General features: G+C 48.9%; 1 protein-coding gene across 1 annotated transcript in view; it reads left to right on the forward strand.

Annotated features, from left to right (window-relative positions):
- Positions 1-2,935: 2,935 nt before the first annotated feature.
- UNC45B (unc-45 myosin chaperone B) overlaps positions 2,936-17,400 on the forward strand; it is a 28,744-nt gene continuing 14,279 nt past the window's right edge. The window contains exons 1-13 of the mRNA XM_066263377.1: positions 2,936-3,036; positions 3,394-3,561; positions 4,101-4,137; positions 5,610-5,785; positions 7,049-7,138; positions 7,920-8,087; positions 8,979-9,147; positions 10,839-11,009; positions 11,218-11,389; positions 13,837-14,137; positions 15,471-15,565; positions 15,735-15,876; positions 16,575-16,715. Of these exons, the coding sequence (XP_066119474.1) occupies positions 3,394-3,561; positions 4,101-4,137; positions 5,610-5,785; positions 7,049-7,138; positions 7,920-8,087; positions 8,979-9,147; positions 10,839-11,009; positions 11,218-11,389; positions 13,837-14,137; positions 15,471-15,565; positions 15,735-15,876; positions 16,575-16,715 (1,830 nt within the window). The 5' untranslated portion in view covers positions 2,936-3,036. The remainder of the gene's footprint in view (positions 3,037-3,393; positions 3,562-4,100; positions 4,138-5,609; positions 5,786-7,048; positions 7,139-7,919; positions 8,088-8,978; positions 9,148-10,838; positions 11,010-11,217; positions 11,390-13,836; positions 14,138-15,470; positions 15,566-15,734; positions 15,877-16,574; positions 16,716-17,400) is intronic.

The following is a 17,400-nucleotide window of genomic DNA, read 5'->3' on the forward strand; positions in this document are numbered from 1 at the left end:
GGGGCAATTCTTTACCCATTGAGCCACCCAGTCAGGGCACCATTCCTCTCTCTTTAAGATAAAATCTTTCTGGGTTTTTTTTCTTACTTCTTCCGAGGCATGGTCCTTCCTGCACCAGGGCTTCTGCCCAGGCAGTTTTCTGTGTCTGGAACTGCTGTGGACTGAACTGTGCCCCCCCCCATTCATACATTGAAACCCTGATGCCCAGTATGACTGTATTTGGAGAAAGGCCTTATAATGAAGTAATAAAGGTTAAGGAAGGTCATAAGGATGGGACCCTGATTCCATAAGACAGGTGTCCTTATAAGCAGACGAAGAGACACCAGAGCTCTCTTTGCAATCACACAGAGAAGAGGCCAGGTAAAGACACAGTGAGAAGTTGGCTGTCTATGAGTCAGGAAGAGAAGTCTCATCAGAAACCAACCCTGATGGCATATTTTTCTTAGACTTTTAGCTTCCAGAATTGTGAAAAAATTAATTTCTGATGTTTAAGCCACCAGTCTGTGGTATTTTGTTAAGGCAGCTCCAGCACACTAATACAGGAAGTTTCTCATCCTTCAGGTCTTGTCTTGAATATTCATTCATTCATCATTCATTCATTCATTCAACATGTACATAAAGCACCTACTCTCTACCAGGAATTGTTCTAGGAACTCTCCATATATTAACTCCTTTAATCATCTACTCAGGGAAACCTTCTCTAAAATGATGTCATGTTTCCCTAATACATGTTATAAAAATATCCAGGAATTCTTCAAATTTAAAATTGCATAATTATGGAATAATTTATCCATTTATTTAACAAATATTATTGAGCACATATTACAACCACATACTATTATAGGCACTTGCAATATATAAGTGAACAAAATAGATCTTGTCCTCATGAGTGTTCTCTGTTTTTGTGATCATTAATTTCCTGGGCCATAGTGGATGCTTAAGAAATGCTTGTGGAATGAATTCCTGCATCAGGATTTAAATCTGGAATTCACTGAACCTAAAATCACAGAACAGCAGTTCTCTGCCAATGGCAGAATCCTTTATTGTATTACCTCATTGCTACAGAGCACTTGCCCCACAAAGGGGCCCAGGGTTTGGGACACTGTGAGCTCAGGGAATTCATCTATCCACCCATCCATCCATTTATTTATTTAGTTAAATATATATATATATATTAGACAAACATGCGTCAGGGCATCAGGGCTGGGCCTTGTGTCCAGCAAGGCAATAGAACTTGTCCAGGGTCGTAGCTGTGTGTTCAAGGTCACAGAGCCAGGAGCAGAATGTAGTGTGGTTAAGCCACTTATGCTTTTTCTTCAGTGACTTTCTCACCCTGGGCCAGGTAAGTTTGAAGATACATAGGAAGGGGGGGCACAATGGTGGTAAGTGAAACAAAGTCTCAGCATGAAGACTCCATTCATTCATCTATTTATCCCTTCAGGAAACACACATTGGGCCCTGACTCTGCCAGGCTGTGCAGCAGGGGAAGTCAAACTGCATGAGATGCTATTCTTGCCCTCAGACAGGGAGCTCACAGCCCAGGCTTGGAGATGGTGAAAGGCAAGAGAGTTCTGAGTCCAGGTGGGGACAACCTCACAAGTTTGCTTCAGGAACCATCAGTCAGATGGGGAGAAACAATTCCTGCCCCTCCCCAGAGGGAGACCCACTTTGGTGGTGAACACATAGTTCTTTTTTTTCTTTTGTTTTTTTTTGTATTTTTCTGAAGCTGAAAATGGGGAGAGACAGTCAGACAGACTCCCGCATGCGCTCGACCGGGATCCACCCGGCACGCCCACCAGGGGCGACGCTCTGCCCACCAGGGGGCGATGCTTTGCCCCTCCGGGGCGTCACTCTGTCGAGACCAGAGCCACTCTAGCGCCTGGGGCAGAGGCCAAGGAGCCATCCCCTGCGCCCGGGCCATCTTTGCTCCAATGGAGCCTTGGCTGCGGGAGGGGAAGAGAGAGAGACAGAGAGGAAGGGGGGGGGGAGAAGCAAATGGGCGCTTCTCCTATGTGCCATGGCTGGGAATTGAACCCGGGTCCCCCCACACACCAGGCCGATGCTCTACCGCTGAGCCAACCAGCCAGGGCCTGAACACATAGTTCTTATCGCAGAATGACCTCTTTCTGATGAGGGAGACTCAGCTTGTCCCAGCAGAGTTCCCAGTCGGATAGGGGTACAGTCCTTGGTCCCGAGGAGTTCCCAGGCTGACCCAGCTCTTGCCCTAGGAGATAGCCATCTGCTGGGGGAGTCACAGAGCCCATCCTCAGGGAGCTCCCAGCCACACAGGAGGCGGGCTGCTTATATCCACGCATTACAAATAGGGAGAAGACGTGCAGATCAAAACGGAACCCACTTACATTAAACTGAGTTAACAAGTCTGCTGGTCTTTCTGTAAAGCAAGGACATTTTCAACACGCAAAGGCCAGAGGGGCAGGAGAGTTGTGGACAAGCGGAAGAGGGGAAGGAGCCTTCCTCCCTCTTCTCTCTTCCCTCCAGAAGGGCATTTCTGGAAGTCTCCAGTTCCTCTGGGGCCTGGGCAGCTGCTCTGTGTATCCAAGTTTGTCAACTCCTCAGCTGTCACTCTGCTCCCAAAATAGCTGTGGTGGGGGAGGGAGAGGAGGTTGTTTGTCTGGGATGGAGGTGGAGACGGGCATTTTAGCTGTGCTTAGGAAAGGGGATTTGCTGGGGGGTGCCTGTACCTTCTGGATTTTTCTCTCGTTCTTTGGGGTATGAGTGCTTGAGCCCCCAGGACTGCCCCTGAGCAGGGGTGCTGGGGCAGAAGTTAGTCAGCACCTCCACGTGGTACTGACTGTCCAGTCTGGGGAGGAGGAAGGCTCTGAGTATCAATGACAGACTCCAGGGGCACCTGCCCCTGTGGCCAAATATGGTCTGGAGCCATGGGCAGGGGAGATAAAGTCTCCTGGGTTGGGGCTGGCAGGGGCAGACTGAGGCTGGCTGGCTGAGGGCTCACACCGGAGCTTGGAGGAGCTGTGTCACAGGAAGACAGACCGAGAGCATTATCCTTGTGAAAAAGTGAGCCAGTAGAAATGTTTCTTGGTTTGGGGAGAAGGGGGACCGGCAAGAACTTTTAAGGTCTGCAAAGAGAGTTCAGGCCTTTGGCGCGGGGGCCTCACCTGCTCAGCTGAGAGGGACAGAGAGGGAGGCACAGGGACTCTGAGACCCCCTCAACACGGGCCATGCTCCAAACAAATGCTGTAATGTTCTTCTGGGTAATGGATTTGGGGGTGTTGGGCGCAGGGCCCTTCCAGGTAGAATCCTCGCCTTCCATTCTGGTGGGAGGGGACCCTGGAGCTCCAGACCTCAAGCCAGGAGTTCAGCCCTGGGTCTGATGTGAACGGCTGGCCAGACAGAGCTGTTCTGTCCCGACAGATGGCGGAGGCAGAAGCTGTGCAGCTGAAGGAGGAAGGGAACCGGCTCTTCCAGCTCCAGGACTACAAGGCTGCGACAAAGAGCTACAGCCAGGCCCTGAAGCTGGCCAAGGATAAGGCCCTGCTGGCCACGCTCTATCGGAACCGGGCGGCCTGTGGCCTGAAAACGGTCCGGGGCAGGGCGGGGGGCTGAGGGCCGGGCTGGGATGCAGGGGTGTGGAGGCAGGTCCCTCGTCCTGATAGGTGTCATCCATCCTCCATCATCCCAGTCCTCTCACCTGAACCCTCAGGCTGGAGAAGGGCCTCTCTCACTGCTTTCCTAGACCCACTGCCTGACCCACTCCTGTCTCCCCCAGATGGGACCTGGCATCAAGCCAGGGGCTTTTCATATGTCATTGTGTGACATATTGATAACAGCAGGTGAGGCAGCTGCTGTCATGCACATACTGCAGATAATTCTTATCTCAAGGCTCGGAGGGTTCAATAAATTGCCCAAGATCTCTCAGGTAGTTAGTAGCAGAGCCCAAAGTCAAACCCAAGTTTGCCTGATGCCAAAGCTGACCCACTTAGCACGGCCAGTGAGGGGCCCTCCCCTGCCTGGGCTTCTGACAGCGCCCAGCAAGGGCTCTCCTTTCCCATGGGGACCCTCTCAGGCTGTCTGTGCACTGGGCCCATACTAACCAAGTCTTCTTTCCTTCTCTTTCTCAGGAGAGCTATGTGCAGGCGGCTTCAGATGCCTCAAGAGGTGAGCCACCCTCCTTCACCATTGCCCCCACTCTGCATCCCTCTTTTGTCTAAAAGGCTCTTGACACTCAAGGAGTTACAAATTGAGTAAACTTCATCCTAGGCATTGTGGGCGGGACTTCCTTTGTGCCATGCATCCCTAGAGAGAGCTGGAGTCGTCTTTTAGTATATGTGCTGCCAAAAGGAGCACTGGAGTGGTTTCTTTTCTTAAGAGATTGCTTCTGGAAATCTTCTTTTTTTGTTTGTGTTCTTTATTTTGTTTTGTTTTGTTTTTTAGAGAGAGAGAGAGAGAGACAGGCAGACAGACAGGAAGGGAGAGAAGTACCAATTCTTCGTTGCAGCACCTTAGTTATTCATTGATTGCTTTCTCATATATGCCTTGACCCTGGGGGGCTCCAGCTGAGCCAATGATCCCTTGCTCAAGCCAGCAACCTTGGGCTCAAGCCAATGACCATAGGGTCATGTCTATGATCTCACGCTCAAGCTGAGTGAGCCTGCACTCAAACCAGATGAGCCCACACTCAAACTGGTGACCTCCGGTTTCAAATCTGGGTACTTAGCATCCCAGGTCAATACTCTGTCCACTGCGCCCCTGGAAATCTTTGTCATGGTAATGACACACCCCCCTTTGTTGTAAATTAGGATATTCTCATGGGGATCCCAGAACTGGGTCCTTCAGCCCAGTGTACTCCCTGGGGGCCTGGCTTCTTCTGGGAAGAAGGAAGCACTAACCTGTTACATAGACACTAGGAGAAATAAACATAAATAAAAAGCATAAGTAAATTAATATTCTTTTAAATGCATGATTAAAATGTAAAGACTTCTCTTGGCGGCAGATCTGTGTTGGGTTTTGATCTGGTTACCATTCTTTTAGGAGAAACACATAGCCTGGAATAAGTTCAGAAGAGGGGAGGCCCAGCTGGGGAGGGGACTGGCAACACATCCTGTGAAGAGCAGTCAAGGGAAGTGGCAATTTTTAGCTCAGAAAAGGCAACTCCCCGGTGGGACAGAGATCTGCCTTCCGAATCCCTAAAAAGCAAAAGCTGTCACAAGGAAAAAAGATTGAATTTCCTCTCAGGGGTTCCAGGGCTGGACTTAAGACAAAAGGGCAAAGTTACAGAGAGAGATATTTCAGGTAGGAAAAGGGAAGGGCTTTACGATGGAGCCGCCTGGCTGCCTTGAGAAGGAGAAAGCTCCCCACTGCTTGTGGTATGCAAGCACCAGCTGGATGAACTCGTGACTGGGATCATCATGTAGCAGATTCTGGAGCATCAAAAGTTGGACAAGATGACCTTTAAACTCCCTTCCGACGTTGAGACTGTGGTTTTTACACTCACCCTACCAAGGGGAGACATGGGCCAGATAGTCCACATCAGTGGGTCATCTCTAAGGAAGAGGTGAGGGTAGTGGCAAGCAGGAAGGAAGGTGGTCTACAGCCCGGCCCCCTCGGTCCCTGTCTGTCGCCCTTGCTAGCCATTGACATCAACTCCTCGGACATCAAGGCTCTGTATCGGCGGTGCCAGGCACTGGAGCACCTGGGGAAGTTTGACCAGGCCTTCAAGGACGTGCAGCGCTGTGCCACCCTCGAGCCACGGAACCAGAACTTCCAGGAGACCCTGAGGAGGCTCAATACTAGTATCCAGGAGAAGGTGAACCAGACCCCTTCCCACATTCCCACCTCCCCACATTCCTAGAGGGACAAGGTAGAGAAGCAGGACCTCACTGCAAGTTTAGCCCTACCTCCACACACTTGGATGGAGCGAAACCGTGGCACAGACAGGTACCTCAGAACAGCTGAGCCGATACACTGTCTGTGAGTGGTCAGAGATGCTTGTGTAAGGGTTCGAGGCAGCCAGATTAGAGCATGGATCTTTTACATTCCAGATGGAGGTGCTGGGGTTTTTTTAATTGCAACTTTTCCTCTTTCTAGGAGGATAAAAGCAGCATGAGATACGTAGGAACAGGGGAAGGGGATTGGTGGCAGATAGAGGGGAGTCAGGAGCCGGTAGGACAGGAAATCTTTTCTAGGAAAATAGAGTCAAGTGGGAAGAACTTGGACCAGAGGTGAGGAATCCAGCAACCTTGTCCTGCCTCAGCTACCGATTTTCTGAGGGACCCCCTGGGGTGTCAGTTTCCCCTCTTAGGAGCAGGAGGATAACTGATCACTCAGCTCCTGGCTCTAAGACTCAGTAACTCCTATGTGCCTGGGGCAGCCCCATGGTGGGGCCCCACGGTGGGACCACTGTCCAGAATGTAGATGCAGGGCTGAGGAAATGCAAACTAAGGAGTGATCAAAGAAGGGGCAGTGTATGAGAGACCTCTCCCTCCCCTAAAGGCCAGGATGGAAATAGGAGGGAGTGTGGACCAGCACAACAAGGTAGTGGGCGGTACAGAAGGAGCTGGTGCAATGGAGATGATGATTAGTGTGGCCATTTTATGGAAGCTTCAGAGCAGTGAGTTTGGGGTTGTAATTGTGAGGGATGAGACATCTAAATAGTGGTTTTAATTGCTTGAGGAGCTACTTTAAAACTGCTTCAGGTTTCTGATCCTGGAGGCAAGTTTCTGTTTTAGTACATATTTAAATATCTAACAATTGACTGTATACTACATTCCAAAATTGGGGTGATGACCCCTTGCCTTCCAAGAGTAGCAATAACCAAATGGGATAGTGAATGTAACTAGATCGTAAGCTTTGTGGGGCAAGGACTTGATTTTGTTAGTCATCCTATCCCTAGCATCTAAGCATCTACAACAGTGCCTGGCACATAGTAGATGTTCAGTAAACATTTGTTGAATGAATGAATGAATAACAGTGCAGGAGCCCAGCTATTTATGGAGATGAATTTCATGTGGAGCCAACTGAAATGTGGACCTCTGCCTCCTTCCTTCCCCACTCCCTTCTCCTTCCTCAGCTCAATGTGCAGTTCTCCACAGACTCCAGGGTGCAGAAGATGTTTGAGATCCTCCTGGACGAAAACACGGAAGCTGATAGGCTGGAGAAGGTGAGGCATATTAATACTTTCAAGAGTTTATTTGTGCCCTGGCCAGAGATTAGATCCACAGCCTTTATGAATAGGGATGATGCACCCACAAACAGAGCTATCTGGCCAGGGTGGGCAAAATCAACTTGAATCAGGCAATGCCAAAACAGAGTGGTTAGGAGAGCTCCACCCTACCAGAGCTAGGGCAAAGACAAAGAAAACAGGTAGAAGTAAAGCAAGGAAATTATTTGATTGGCTAAACAGTTTATAATTTGGGAAAGCCTAGTTGGCTGTGATTGGTTGTTCTTAAGTTTGGACTTCTTAACCTTGAAGCTTACAGGCTTAGGTTTTGGTTTGCTTAGGTAGGCTGCGAAGGCACTAAAACCACCTTGGTCTAATGGCCTCTTCGTTCAATTAATTTAACACTTCTCTACCTTTTTAAAGTCCTTATCCATAAACACATACATATACACAGTTTTATTTTAACATAAGTGCAAAGTTAAACTTATGATTCTGATTCTGCTTACCACTGTTTTTTTCTTCCAAGTTGCTCGGTAGTCTTTTTATTTATGTCTTTAATGACTGCAATATGTTTCATCAGCTTGGGCTTTATGCAAATTACCATGTCTTTCTTTTGAATTATGTTCTTGGGCTATGTTTCCAGGAGTTAGATTATAGGGCAAAAAAATATAAAGATGTTTTGAAGACCCGGTTCTTAAGCCAGACCCTGCATTTGGCCCATGGCCAAGACCTCAGCAGCCAAACCTTCCTCCTGACCTTTATTGTCTCTTCCCTCTTTCAGGCTGCCAACAACCTCATTGTACTGGGCCGAGAAGAAGCAGGGGCAGAAAAGATCTTCCAGAACAACGGTGTGGCCCTGCTTCTGCAGCTGATGGACACTAAGAGGGTTGAGCTGGTGTTGGCTGCGGTGCGGACCCTGTCGGCCATGTGCAGTGGCCACCGCGCTAGGGTGAGGGCCTGGTGAGGGACATTTGGCATGAATAGCTGCCCATTGGAAGACCTGGAGGGTGACGTGGGCAGGGTGTGGCTGTCCCAAACAGACCCTGATACAAAGTCTAAAGTGTCCCCTCCAACTTTGGTTGTATGGTCCCAGATTCCACAGAGATTGCTTTTCTGTTTTCCCTCTGAGCTGAAAATGGGTCTATGCAACGATAAGTTTATTAACATTTGTTTTCTAAGGAAGAGCTGAATGCAAAGGCTATGAGAATGTACACTTTGTCATACTAAATCTTCAAATTCCAGTGTGTATTTTACACTTACTGCGCGTCTCAATGTGAACTCACCACATTGCAAACGCTCAATGACTCCCTGTGGTCAGTGGCTCTAAACCTCTGGAAAGGGGCATGGCTTGTGTCAAGGACAGGGGTCCCCAAACTATGGCCTGCGGGCCGCATGCGGCCCCCTGAGGCCATTTATCCAGCCCCTGCCGCACTTCTGGAAGGGGCACCTCTTTCATCAGTGGTCAGTGAGAGAAGCATAGTTCCCATTGAAATACTGGTCAGTTTGTTGATTTAAATTTACTTGTTCTTTATTTTAAATATTGTATTTGTTCCCGTTTTGTTTTTTTACTTTAAAGTAAGATATGTGCAGTGTGCATAGGGATTTGTTCATAGTTTTTTTTATAGCCCGGCCCTCCAACGGTCTGAGGGACAGTGAACTGGCCCCGTGTGTAAAAAGTTTGGGGACCCCTGGTTAAGGGCATTCCCAGACCATGGGCCATAAGGCACTGGCTCCCTGGGCTTATGTTCCTATTGCATGAGGTGATTATTTCCAACTTCCTAACCTGCATGGCAGCTGGAAGGGAGGGGCACAGAGCTGACTGCGGTTTGCGGGGGTCTAGGCCACAGTGATTCTCCATGCAGTCCGCCTAGACCGAATCTGTAGCCTCATGGCAGTGGAGAATGAGGAGATGTCTCTGGCTGTCTGCAACCTGCTCCAGACCATCATTGACTCTCTGTCGGGGGAGGACAAGCGGGAGCACCGAGGGAAGGAGGAGGCCCTGGTTCTAGGTAGGAGACAGTCTTCAGGTCTGGTTTCTGGGGGGGGGGAGGGCTACAGAGAGTCAGTTACCAACTTGGACTGGGAATTGCTTGTAGGGGGAGGTGGCCTGCTTTATTTTCATACTTATTTCCTGCTTGTAATAGTAACAGATGCAGAGCGGTGTTATGTACAGTAACTTAAAGGTAGAAGCAAACTAGGTGTCCATCAACAGATGAGTAGATAAACAATATGTAGTAAATATTTACTCAGCTTTAAAAAGAAAGGAATACTCTGGTTTCTCTTCAGATCGCATAAATTTTTCGCCTTTTACTAAAAAGAAAGGAAATTCTGGCGCGTGATACCACATGGATGAACCTTGAGGACATTATACTAAGTGAAATAAGTCAGTCACAACAAGACAAGTACAGTATGATTCCCCGTACATGCAGATTCTAAAGTTGTCACGCTCAGAGAAAGGGAGAACGGCGTGGCAGCTGCCAGGGCTGGGTCGGAGGCAATGAAGAGGTATTTGATGTGCACAGTTTCTGTTTGGGAAGGTGGAGAAGTTTTAGAGATGGATGGTGATGAGGGTGGCACAACAATGTGAATGTACTTAAAAGCATGGAACTGTATGCTTCAAAATGGTTAAAATGGTCATTTTATTTTATGTATAGTTTACTACAGTTTTAAAAAGAAACAGAGGCTCATTGGAGAAATTTGGGGAAATTTAGAACTATGTAAAGATGACAAAAACCCTGTAATCACTTTTCCAGATAACCTTTTGGCTCTCTAGCCAGATAAATATCTATGTAACAAAATTGAAATTTGGCTACAGATAGCTTTGTGTTTTCTTCTTCACTGACCATTATGTTAATACTGCATACCTTCTTTGCGAGGTAGTGAGCTAGTAAATATCTCTGCTAAAAAATTCTATGTATTGATTTCAAATCTATCTCCCTGTGGCATCCACCCACCTCTGGTCGCAATTTTGCCCCTGCAGGCTTATAGAGTAAGTCTGTTACCTCACATGACATACCTTTATCTGAAAACAAGCTGTCATGTCCACTTTCGGCTTTCCTTCTCTGGTTAGAGAGCCTCATTCTCTTATCATTTATTTATGACATGGTCTGGGAAGCTTTCCTTTCTGCCTGCCTGCCTTTGGGCTCCAACCTAGAATAAGAACAAAAGTCTCCAAGTCTCAGAGAGGTCAGACGGAGCAAAGCAGGAAAATGCATTTGTCTTTTATGATTCCCAGTGGGCAGGGGGGACCTGGCTTCCCAGACGAGAGGCTTGAATTCAGGCTCCCCGCCTACCTGCACCTGTGGGGAGCGAGATGTCTGTAAGGAGTATAAATTTCCCTCCTGAAAAACATTTTATTAAATCAGTTTATTAAAAACTACACAAAGCGGCCCTGGATTGCTGCCAATCTTTACCTGGAATGAAGAGGTTTTTAAGAACCAGTGCTGTTCAAGGATAGAAAGGGATGTTATAGAAGTCAGTGCTCAGAGTGGGTGGAGGATCCCCAGATATCGTCCAAGGATTCCCCCCACCTTTTTTTTAGTGAGAAGGGCAATACTATACTCCCCTGGGAAATTCCAGTAGCCAAAAAGCAGTAGATTTGATATTTCCAGAGCCCTTCTTGAAGATTCTTTCATTCCTGGTCCTAAATGCCCGAGGCTCCCTCGTCCTCTCCATTTATCCCTGTTTTCTCCTTCCTCAGACACCAAGAAGGACCTGAAACAGATCACCAGTCACCTGCTCGACATGCTGGTCAGTAAGAAGGTGTCTGGCCAGGGCAGAGATCAGGCCCTAAACCTGCTCAACAAGAACGTCCCCAGGAAAGACCTCTCCATTCACGACAACTCACGTACCATCTACGTGGTAGATAACGGTGAGTCTGGGTGGGGCCGGGGTTTGCTCCAGCCTTTCCAGTGGGCCCAGGGGACTTTGCACTGAGCAGGAAGTGGAAGAGACTTGGCTCTTGTCTGGGAGAAGTCTTTAGTCCCAAATGAAAAGGCAGGAAGGAGCATTAGCGTACTAGGGTCTGATGGGGGGGGGTGATGTTTGTGATGACAGAGTCGCTGCCATCTGTCCCTCAGGCTTGAGGAAGATCCTGAAGGTGGTGGGGCAGGTTCCAGATCTTCCATCCTGCCTGCCCCTGACGGACAACACCCGCATGCTGGCCTCCATCCTCATCAACAAGCTCTATGACGACCTGCGCTGTGACCCAGAGCGCGATCACTTCCGCAAGATCTGTGAGGAGTACATCACGTGAGTTTCCTGGAGGCTTTGTGGATCGGCCTCTGCATTAGCTGTAGGACAAATTACCCCCAAGCTTAGCAGCTCAAAGCAATAGTGACCACTTATTATAATAAGACAGCAATTTGGGAGTGACTCGGCTGGGTGGTTCTGGCTTTGGGGTTCTGTTGAAGTTATAGTCACATGTTGGCCTGGGCTGCAGTCATCTGAAGGCTTGACTGAGGCTGGAAGATCTGCTTCCAAGATGGCGCCCCACATGGCTGGCACATTGGTGCTGGCTGTTGGCAGGAGGCTTTGATTCTTCCCTGTATAAAGCTCTCCTCATGGTAGCTGGCTTCTTCTAGAAGAGTGAGTGCTCCAAGAGAGAGCAAGGTGGAAATGGCAATGCCTTCCACAACCTAGCTTCAGAAGTCACACAACACCACCCCCACTGTATCCCATTCACTAGAAGCAAGTCATTAAGTCTAGTCTGTGTTTAAGAGGAAAGAATTAGGCTCTACCTTTTGCAGGGAGGTATGTCAAAATATTTTTGGACATACATTAGGCATACCACAGTTTCCTACAGTTGAAAGAAACAGACCTTAGCTTGTCAAGGAGGGAGACCGGGCTCTGTCGAGATTAAGAACTGTGTGGCCTTAGAGAGGCCTACACGGGGGCAAGGCCCTCAGCAGCTGGAGTTCCCGGGTCTTCTCACTGCCACTCCATCACCGTCGTGACTCAAGTGCTCCCTCTGTGTCTTTTTCTCTTTATGTGTCTTCTCCCTTCTCCTCCCACTGCTACATGACGTTTTAATCTTTTATTTCAATGATCCTCATGCTTGTATAAGATTCAGCTTTCTGGAACCTGCCCTTGACTCGGTTGTCTGGGGTGTGGCTCAGGAAGTTGCATTTTTAAAAAGCATCCAGATGAGTCTTGGGAAGGTAAAGACCCTGCCTTCACTCTACTTTCCTTCGTCCATTCCAGGGTTTGGCATGCTTTTCTGGTAAAGGACCAGAGAATAAATATTTTAGGTTTTGTAGGACAGGTAGGTCTCTACTGCACATAAACAAACAAACTAACTAACTAACCTTACATTTTAGTAAAAATCGACCCTGGCTGGTGGCTCAGTGGATAGAGCATTGGCCTGGCATATGGAGGTCCTGAGCTCAATTCCTGATCAGGGCACACAAGAGAAGCAACTATCTGCTTCTCTCCCCTTCCTCTCCCCCTTCTCTCTCTCTTCTCCTCCAATAGCTAGGGGCTCGATTGGTTCGAGCATCAGCCCTGGGCACTGAGGATAGCTCGGTTGATCTGAGCATTGGTCCCAGACAGGGTTTGCCGGATGGATCCTGGTAAGGCCCCTATGGGAGTCTGTATTACTACCTTCCCTCCTGTCACTTAAAAAAAAAAAAGTGGCCTGACCAGGCAGTGGCGCAGTGGATAGAGCATCGGACTGCGATGCGGAGGACCCAGGTTCGAGACCCCAAGGTCGCCACCTTGAGCGCGGGCTCATCTGGTTTGAGCAAAGCTCACCAGCTTGGACCCAAGGTCGCTGGCTCAAGCAAAGGGTTACTCAGTCTGCTGAAGGCCTGCGGTCAAGGCACATATGAGAAAGCAATCAATGAACAACTAAGGTGTTGCAACATGCAATGAAAAACTAATGATTGATGCTTCTCATCTCTCCTTTCCTGTCTGTCTGTCTCTGTCTATCCCTCTCTCTGACTCTCTCTCTGTCTCTGAAAAAAAAAAAAAAGATAAAAAAAAGTGGAAATCATTTTCAGCTTCTCAGATTTGGCCTGCAGCCCACACCCTCACCTGATAGGGGAAGGGCCCGGGAGCAGACAGGGGAGTGACTGGTTCAGGCTCTGCTGCGACTCAGCCACACAGCAGAGAGATGCAGTGCGCCAGGCATCACGAGGTCCTTCTGTGTTGTGGTTGTTGTACCCACCAGACACTCTCTTCAGGACCTGTCTCAGTTGAGGACAGTTGCTTCACCCTTTCCAGGGTAGTTAGCATCCAATGACTTGTCCCTCACTTCAGCGTGGAACAACTTTGGCTGTCTCAGCTCCAGAACTCTTCACAGGCTGAGGCTTTGTCATGATGCGTGCAGCCCAACATCTTCCTATGTCCAATCCTGCTTTCTTATTTTCCTCAAGAGGTGTTGATCCCAAGAGCTCTCCCTTATAAACTTCCTGCATTTCAATTCCTGTCTCAGAGAGTGCTGCTTGGGGATCACAACCCCTGGCACATCTGTTATGTCACTTACCTTCATCGTAACTCTGCAAAGTAGTTCTACTATTCTTAGTTTCCAGATCAAGAAGTTGAGACTCAGAGAGGGTCAGTGAATTTCCCAAAGTCACACAGCACATGAGTGGTGAATCCAGGATACAAATCCAAATCTGTCTGCTCCCAAATCTCACACTCTTTCCACCCCACCTTCCCAGTCCAGTTCTCTTACCAACCCCTGCTCTCCCTTTTAGGGGCAAGTTTGACCCCCAGGACATGGACAAGAATGTGATTGCCATCCAGACGGTGTCAGGGATCCTGCAGGGACCCTTTGACCTGGGCAACCAGCTGCTGGGGCTGAAAGGTGTGATGGAGATGATGGTAGCGCTGTGTGGCTCAGATCGTGAGGCCGACCAGCTGGTGGCCGTGGAGGCCCTCATCCATGCCTCCACCAAGCTCAGCCGCGCCACATTCATCATCACCAACGGCGTGTCGCTGCTCAAAGAGATCTACAAGACCACCAAAAATGAGAAGATCAAGATCCGCACACTGGTGGTAAGTGGGCTCGGTACCAGACACCATTCCAGGCATCAGGGACTTCAAGATGAATGAAGCGTAGCCCCTATCTTTGAGAAGAGCACACTCTGAGGGCACCATGGGTCCCTGCAGAGCAGAGTGACATGCAGGAGGCTGTGAGAACATAGATTCAGAATGGTGAATCCTGCTGTTTAACCTTCCACCCCTCCATGCTTCTGAATGGCACTAACACTGATGGGCTTTATTCAGCAAGTGTTTTTAGAGCCAACTCCAAAAATTCAGTTTGTTTCATCCATCAGTTTCTGTATGGCACAATCAAACCTGGTTCAACTTTTCTATCTTCACTTTACAGAAATTACTTTTATTGACCTTTTCCTTGTAAACAATTATAGTGAGGATTTGAGTCATTGATCTTTTAGTGTGTGTGTGTGTGTGTGTGTGTGTGTGTGTGTGACAGAGACTGAGAGAGAGTCAGAGAGAGGAACAGATAGGGACAGGAAGGGAGAGAGATGAGAAGCATCAGTTCTTTGTTGTGGCTCCTTAGTCTCCTTATTTGTTCATCAATTGGTTTCTCATATGTGCCTTGGCCAGGGGAGAGCTACAGCAGAGCGAGTGACCCTTGCTCTAGCCAGTGATCTTGGGCTTCAAGCCAGTGACCATGGGGTCATGTGTATGATCTCATGCTCAAGCCAGAGACCCCACGCTCAAGCTGGTAAGCCTGTGCTTAAGCTGGTGAGCCCAAGCTCAAGCTGGTGACCTGGGGTTTCGAACCTGGGTCTCCTGGGTCCCAGACTGGTGATCCATCCACTGCACCACTGCCTGATCAGGCTCATTGATCTTTTTTTGTATCAATTTTTTTGAAAACTAATTTTAGCTGCTGCCATTGTGAGTTTTCTCTTCTGGAAGACTTTTTATTTGTTTATTTTTCTAACAATAGTCCAAATTTCCTGAGTAAAATTCTGTACATCTGAATTTGTTATCCACAAAATATCATTTCTTTGATGGTTTCTGTGCTCTGACAAGTTTCACCATTGCAGTTTCAGGTATGATTAGTATTTTCTCGTGTTGATTTTTCAAAATAGCCAACACAAAACATCTGCGGGGTCAAATGGTGAGGGAAGGGGTTAAAAAGCTCCAGCTTTTGGGGCATTTACCTTTGCCTGGAAGCCTCAGGGAAGGCATCTCAGAAGAGGTGATGCCTGAGCTGAGTTTTGTAGTACACATAGAGGTTTATCCAGGCAAAGAAAAGGGCAAAATGTTCCAGCCACAGGGACCTGTTCAAGCAAGGCACTGCTCCCAAGCCTTGGTGTCTCTGATCCTTCAAGTGTCTCCTGTCCCACCTCCTCCACAGGGACTCTGTAAGCTCGGCTCTGCGGGTGGCACAGACTACGGTCTCAGGCAGTTTGCTGAAGGGTCAACGGAGAAGCTGGCCAAACAGTGTCGCAAGTAAGGGGGTCCTGTTTCCTGAGGCCTGTCACCTTCTCTCTGGCCTGTGGCCTAGTGTACAGCACATTGTGCAAGGCCCCTCACCTGCTCCCCACCACCCTGAAATGGCTCCACGGTCCTGACCCAAGCCCTGGATCCCTTCCCCGGCACCCTCCCTCCCCAATTCCAGGTGGCTGTGCAACGCATCCATAGACACCCGGACCCGGCGGTGGGCGGTGGAGGGTCTGGCCTACCTCACACTGGATGCTGATGTGAAGGATGACTTTGTCCAGGACATTCCTGCCCTGCGGGCCATGTTTGAGCTGGCCAAGGCAAGTATGGACCTGACCTCTGACCTCAGAAAGATCTGGATTCAGGCTCACTGAGCCTGAGAAATTGGACCCCTGAGTCCTTATCCTGTCAGTACCCTCTACACCCCGTGTAAACCTGGACCAGTCATTTCCCTCTCTCTCACCCTCATTTTACCTGACTACAAAACGGGCTCGCAACTCTTCATGCCTCCAGGCAGTGGGAAGAGGAACAAGAGGATGGTACTCTTTCCTGGGAGCCTCAGGTCTGAAGGAACGAGCCTCTTCTGGGCCCCCTCTCTCCTTCCAGCCCCTTTCAGACTTCTCTCCTCTTCCTTTTCATCACTGAAGGGGGGAAGTGTAGAAGAGTTTGCCCGGGCCAGACCAGAGGGTGCCTGGCACCCAGCCCGTCCTCATCCCATGCCACCCCAGGGAAGGTAGGCATACTATGTGAGAGTATGTTGGCCTGAACTTTTCAAAGAAGCGCAAAGCCAGGGGTGTATGCAGGGACTCTCGTCCATGCTTTCAGGGGTGCTGTTGAGTGCAGGGCCCGTTCCTCTCCCTCTGTGCTGCTCGTACTTCTCCGAGCTGAGCTGTGTCAGCCACACACTCCGCCCAAACCAACTTGTGGGCCATGTGAGGGAGCCATCTTGGAAGCAGAAGTTTGTTCTAAAGTTTCCATTCTGTCTCTACTCTCCTCTACGCCTATCCCGTGCCTCCAGACCTCCGACAAGACCATTCTGTACTCAGTGGCCACCACCCTGGTGAACTGCACCAACAGCTACGACGTCAAGGAGGTCGTCCCTGAGCTCGTACAGCTTGCCAAGTTCTCCAAGCAGCACGTGCCCGAGGAGCACCCTAAGGTGGGGATGGGGACATCCCGGGGTGGGATTCTGTGCCACCAGACCTCCAGAGAGGTCGAAAGAAAAGATTGTGATGTCAGGGTGCTGTGTGAGTGTGTATAGGAGAATTTGGCATTAAGGGAAACCTAAGATAAGAATGGTAAATTTCTTCCACTAGGTGGCGATCATGTTTTTTCTTATTTTAATGTTCTATCTTGGAGAGGGTGGCAGGAGGTGGGGGGAAGTCAGGAACCCAACAATTTGTAGCCTGAAAAAACAAACAGAGCCATGATGAACGTTTTGCAGCTGATGTTGTTGATTTCATAAAATTATCTGCATTTTATGTTCCCAACATACAAGACTTTTATTTTCTGGGAAATCTGGATTTGGGGATATGGGTGCTAAGTAGGAAAAGTGGAAGAGGGACATGGATTAACAGTCGTCAAGATGTCACAAACCCCCTTGAGGTCCTCCCCCTATGATTCCCCGCACAGAACAGAACATTTTGTATGTGGTTTGCATATGAATATATACGCATCATATTTCCAGCCAGTAAAACATGTAGATTTTAAAAATGATTGAGTAATGCCCTGGCCGGTTGGCTCAGCGGTAGAGCGTCGGCCTAGCGTGCGGAGGACCCGGGTTCGATTCCCGGCCAGGGCACATAGGAGAAGCGCCCATTTGCTTCTCCACCCCTCCGCCGCGC

Source organism: Saccopteryx bilineata, chromosome 2 (assembly GCF_036850765.1).
Source record: "Saccopteryx bilineata isolate mSacBil1 chromosome 2, mSacBil1_pri_phased_curated, whole genome shotgun sequence".
NCBI classification, from domain to species: domain Eukaryota; kingdom Metazoa; phylum Chordata; class Mammalia; order Chiroptera; family Emballonuridae; genus Saccopteryx; species Saccopteryx bilineata.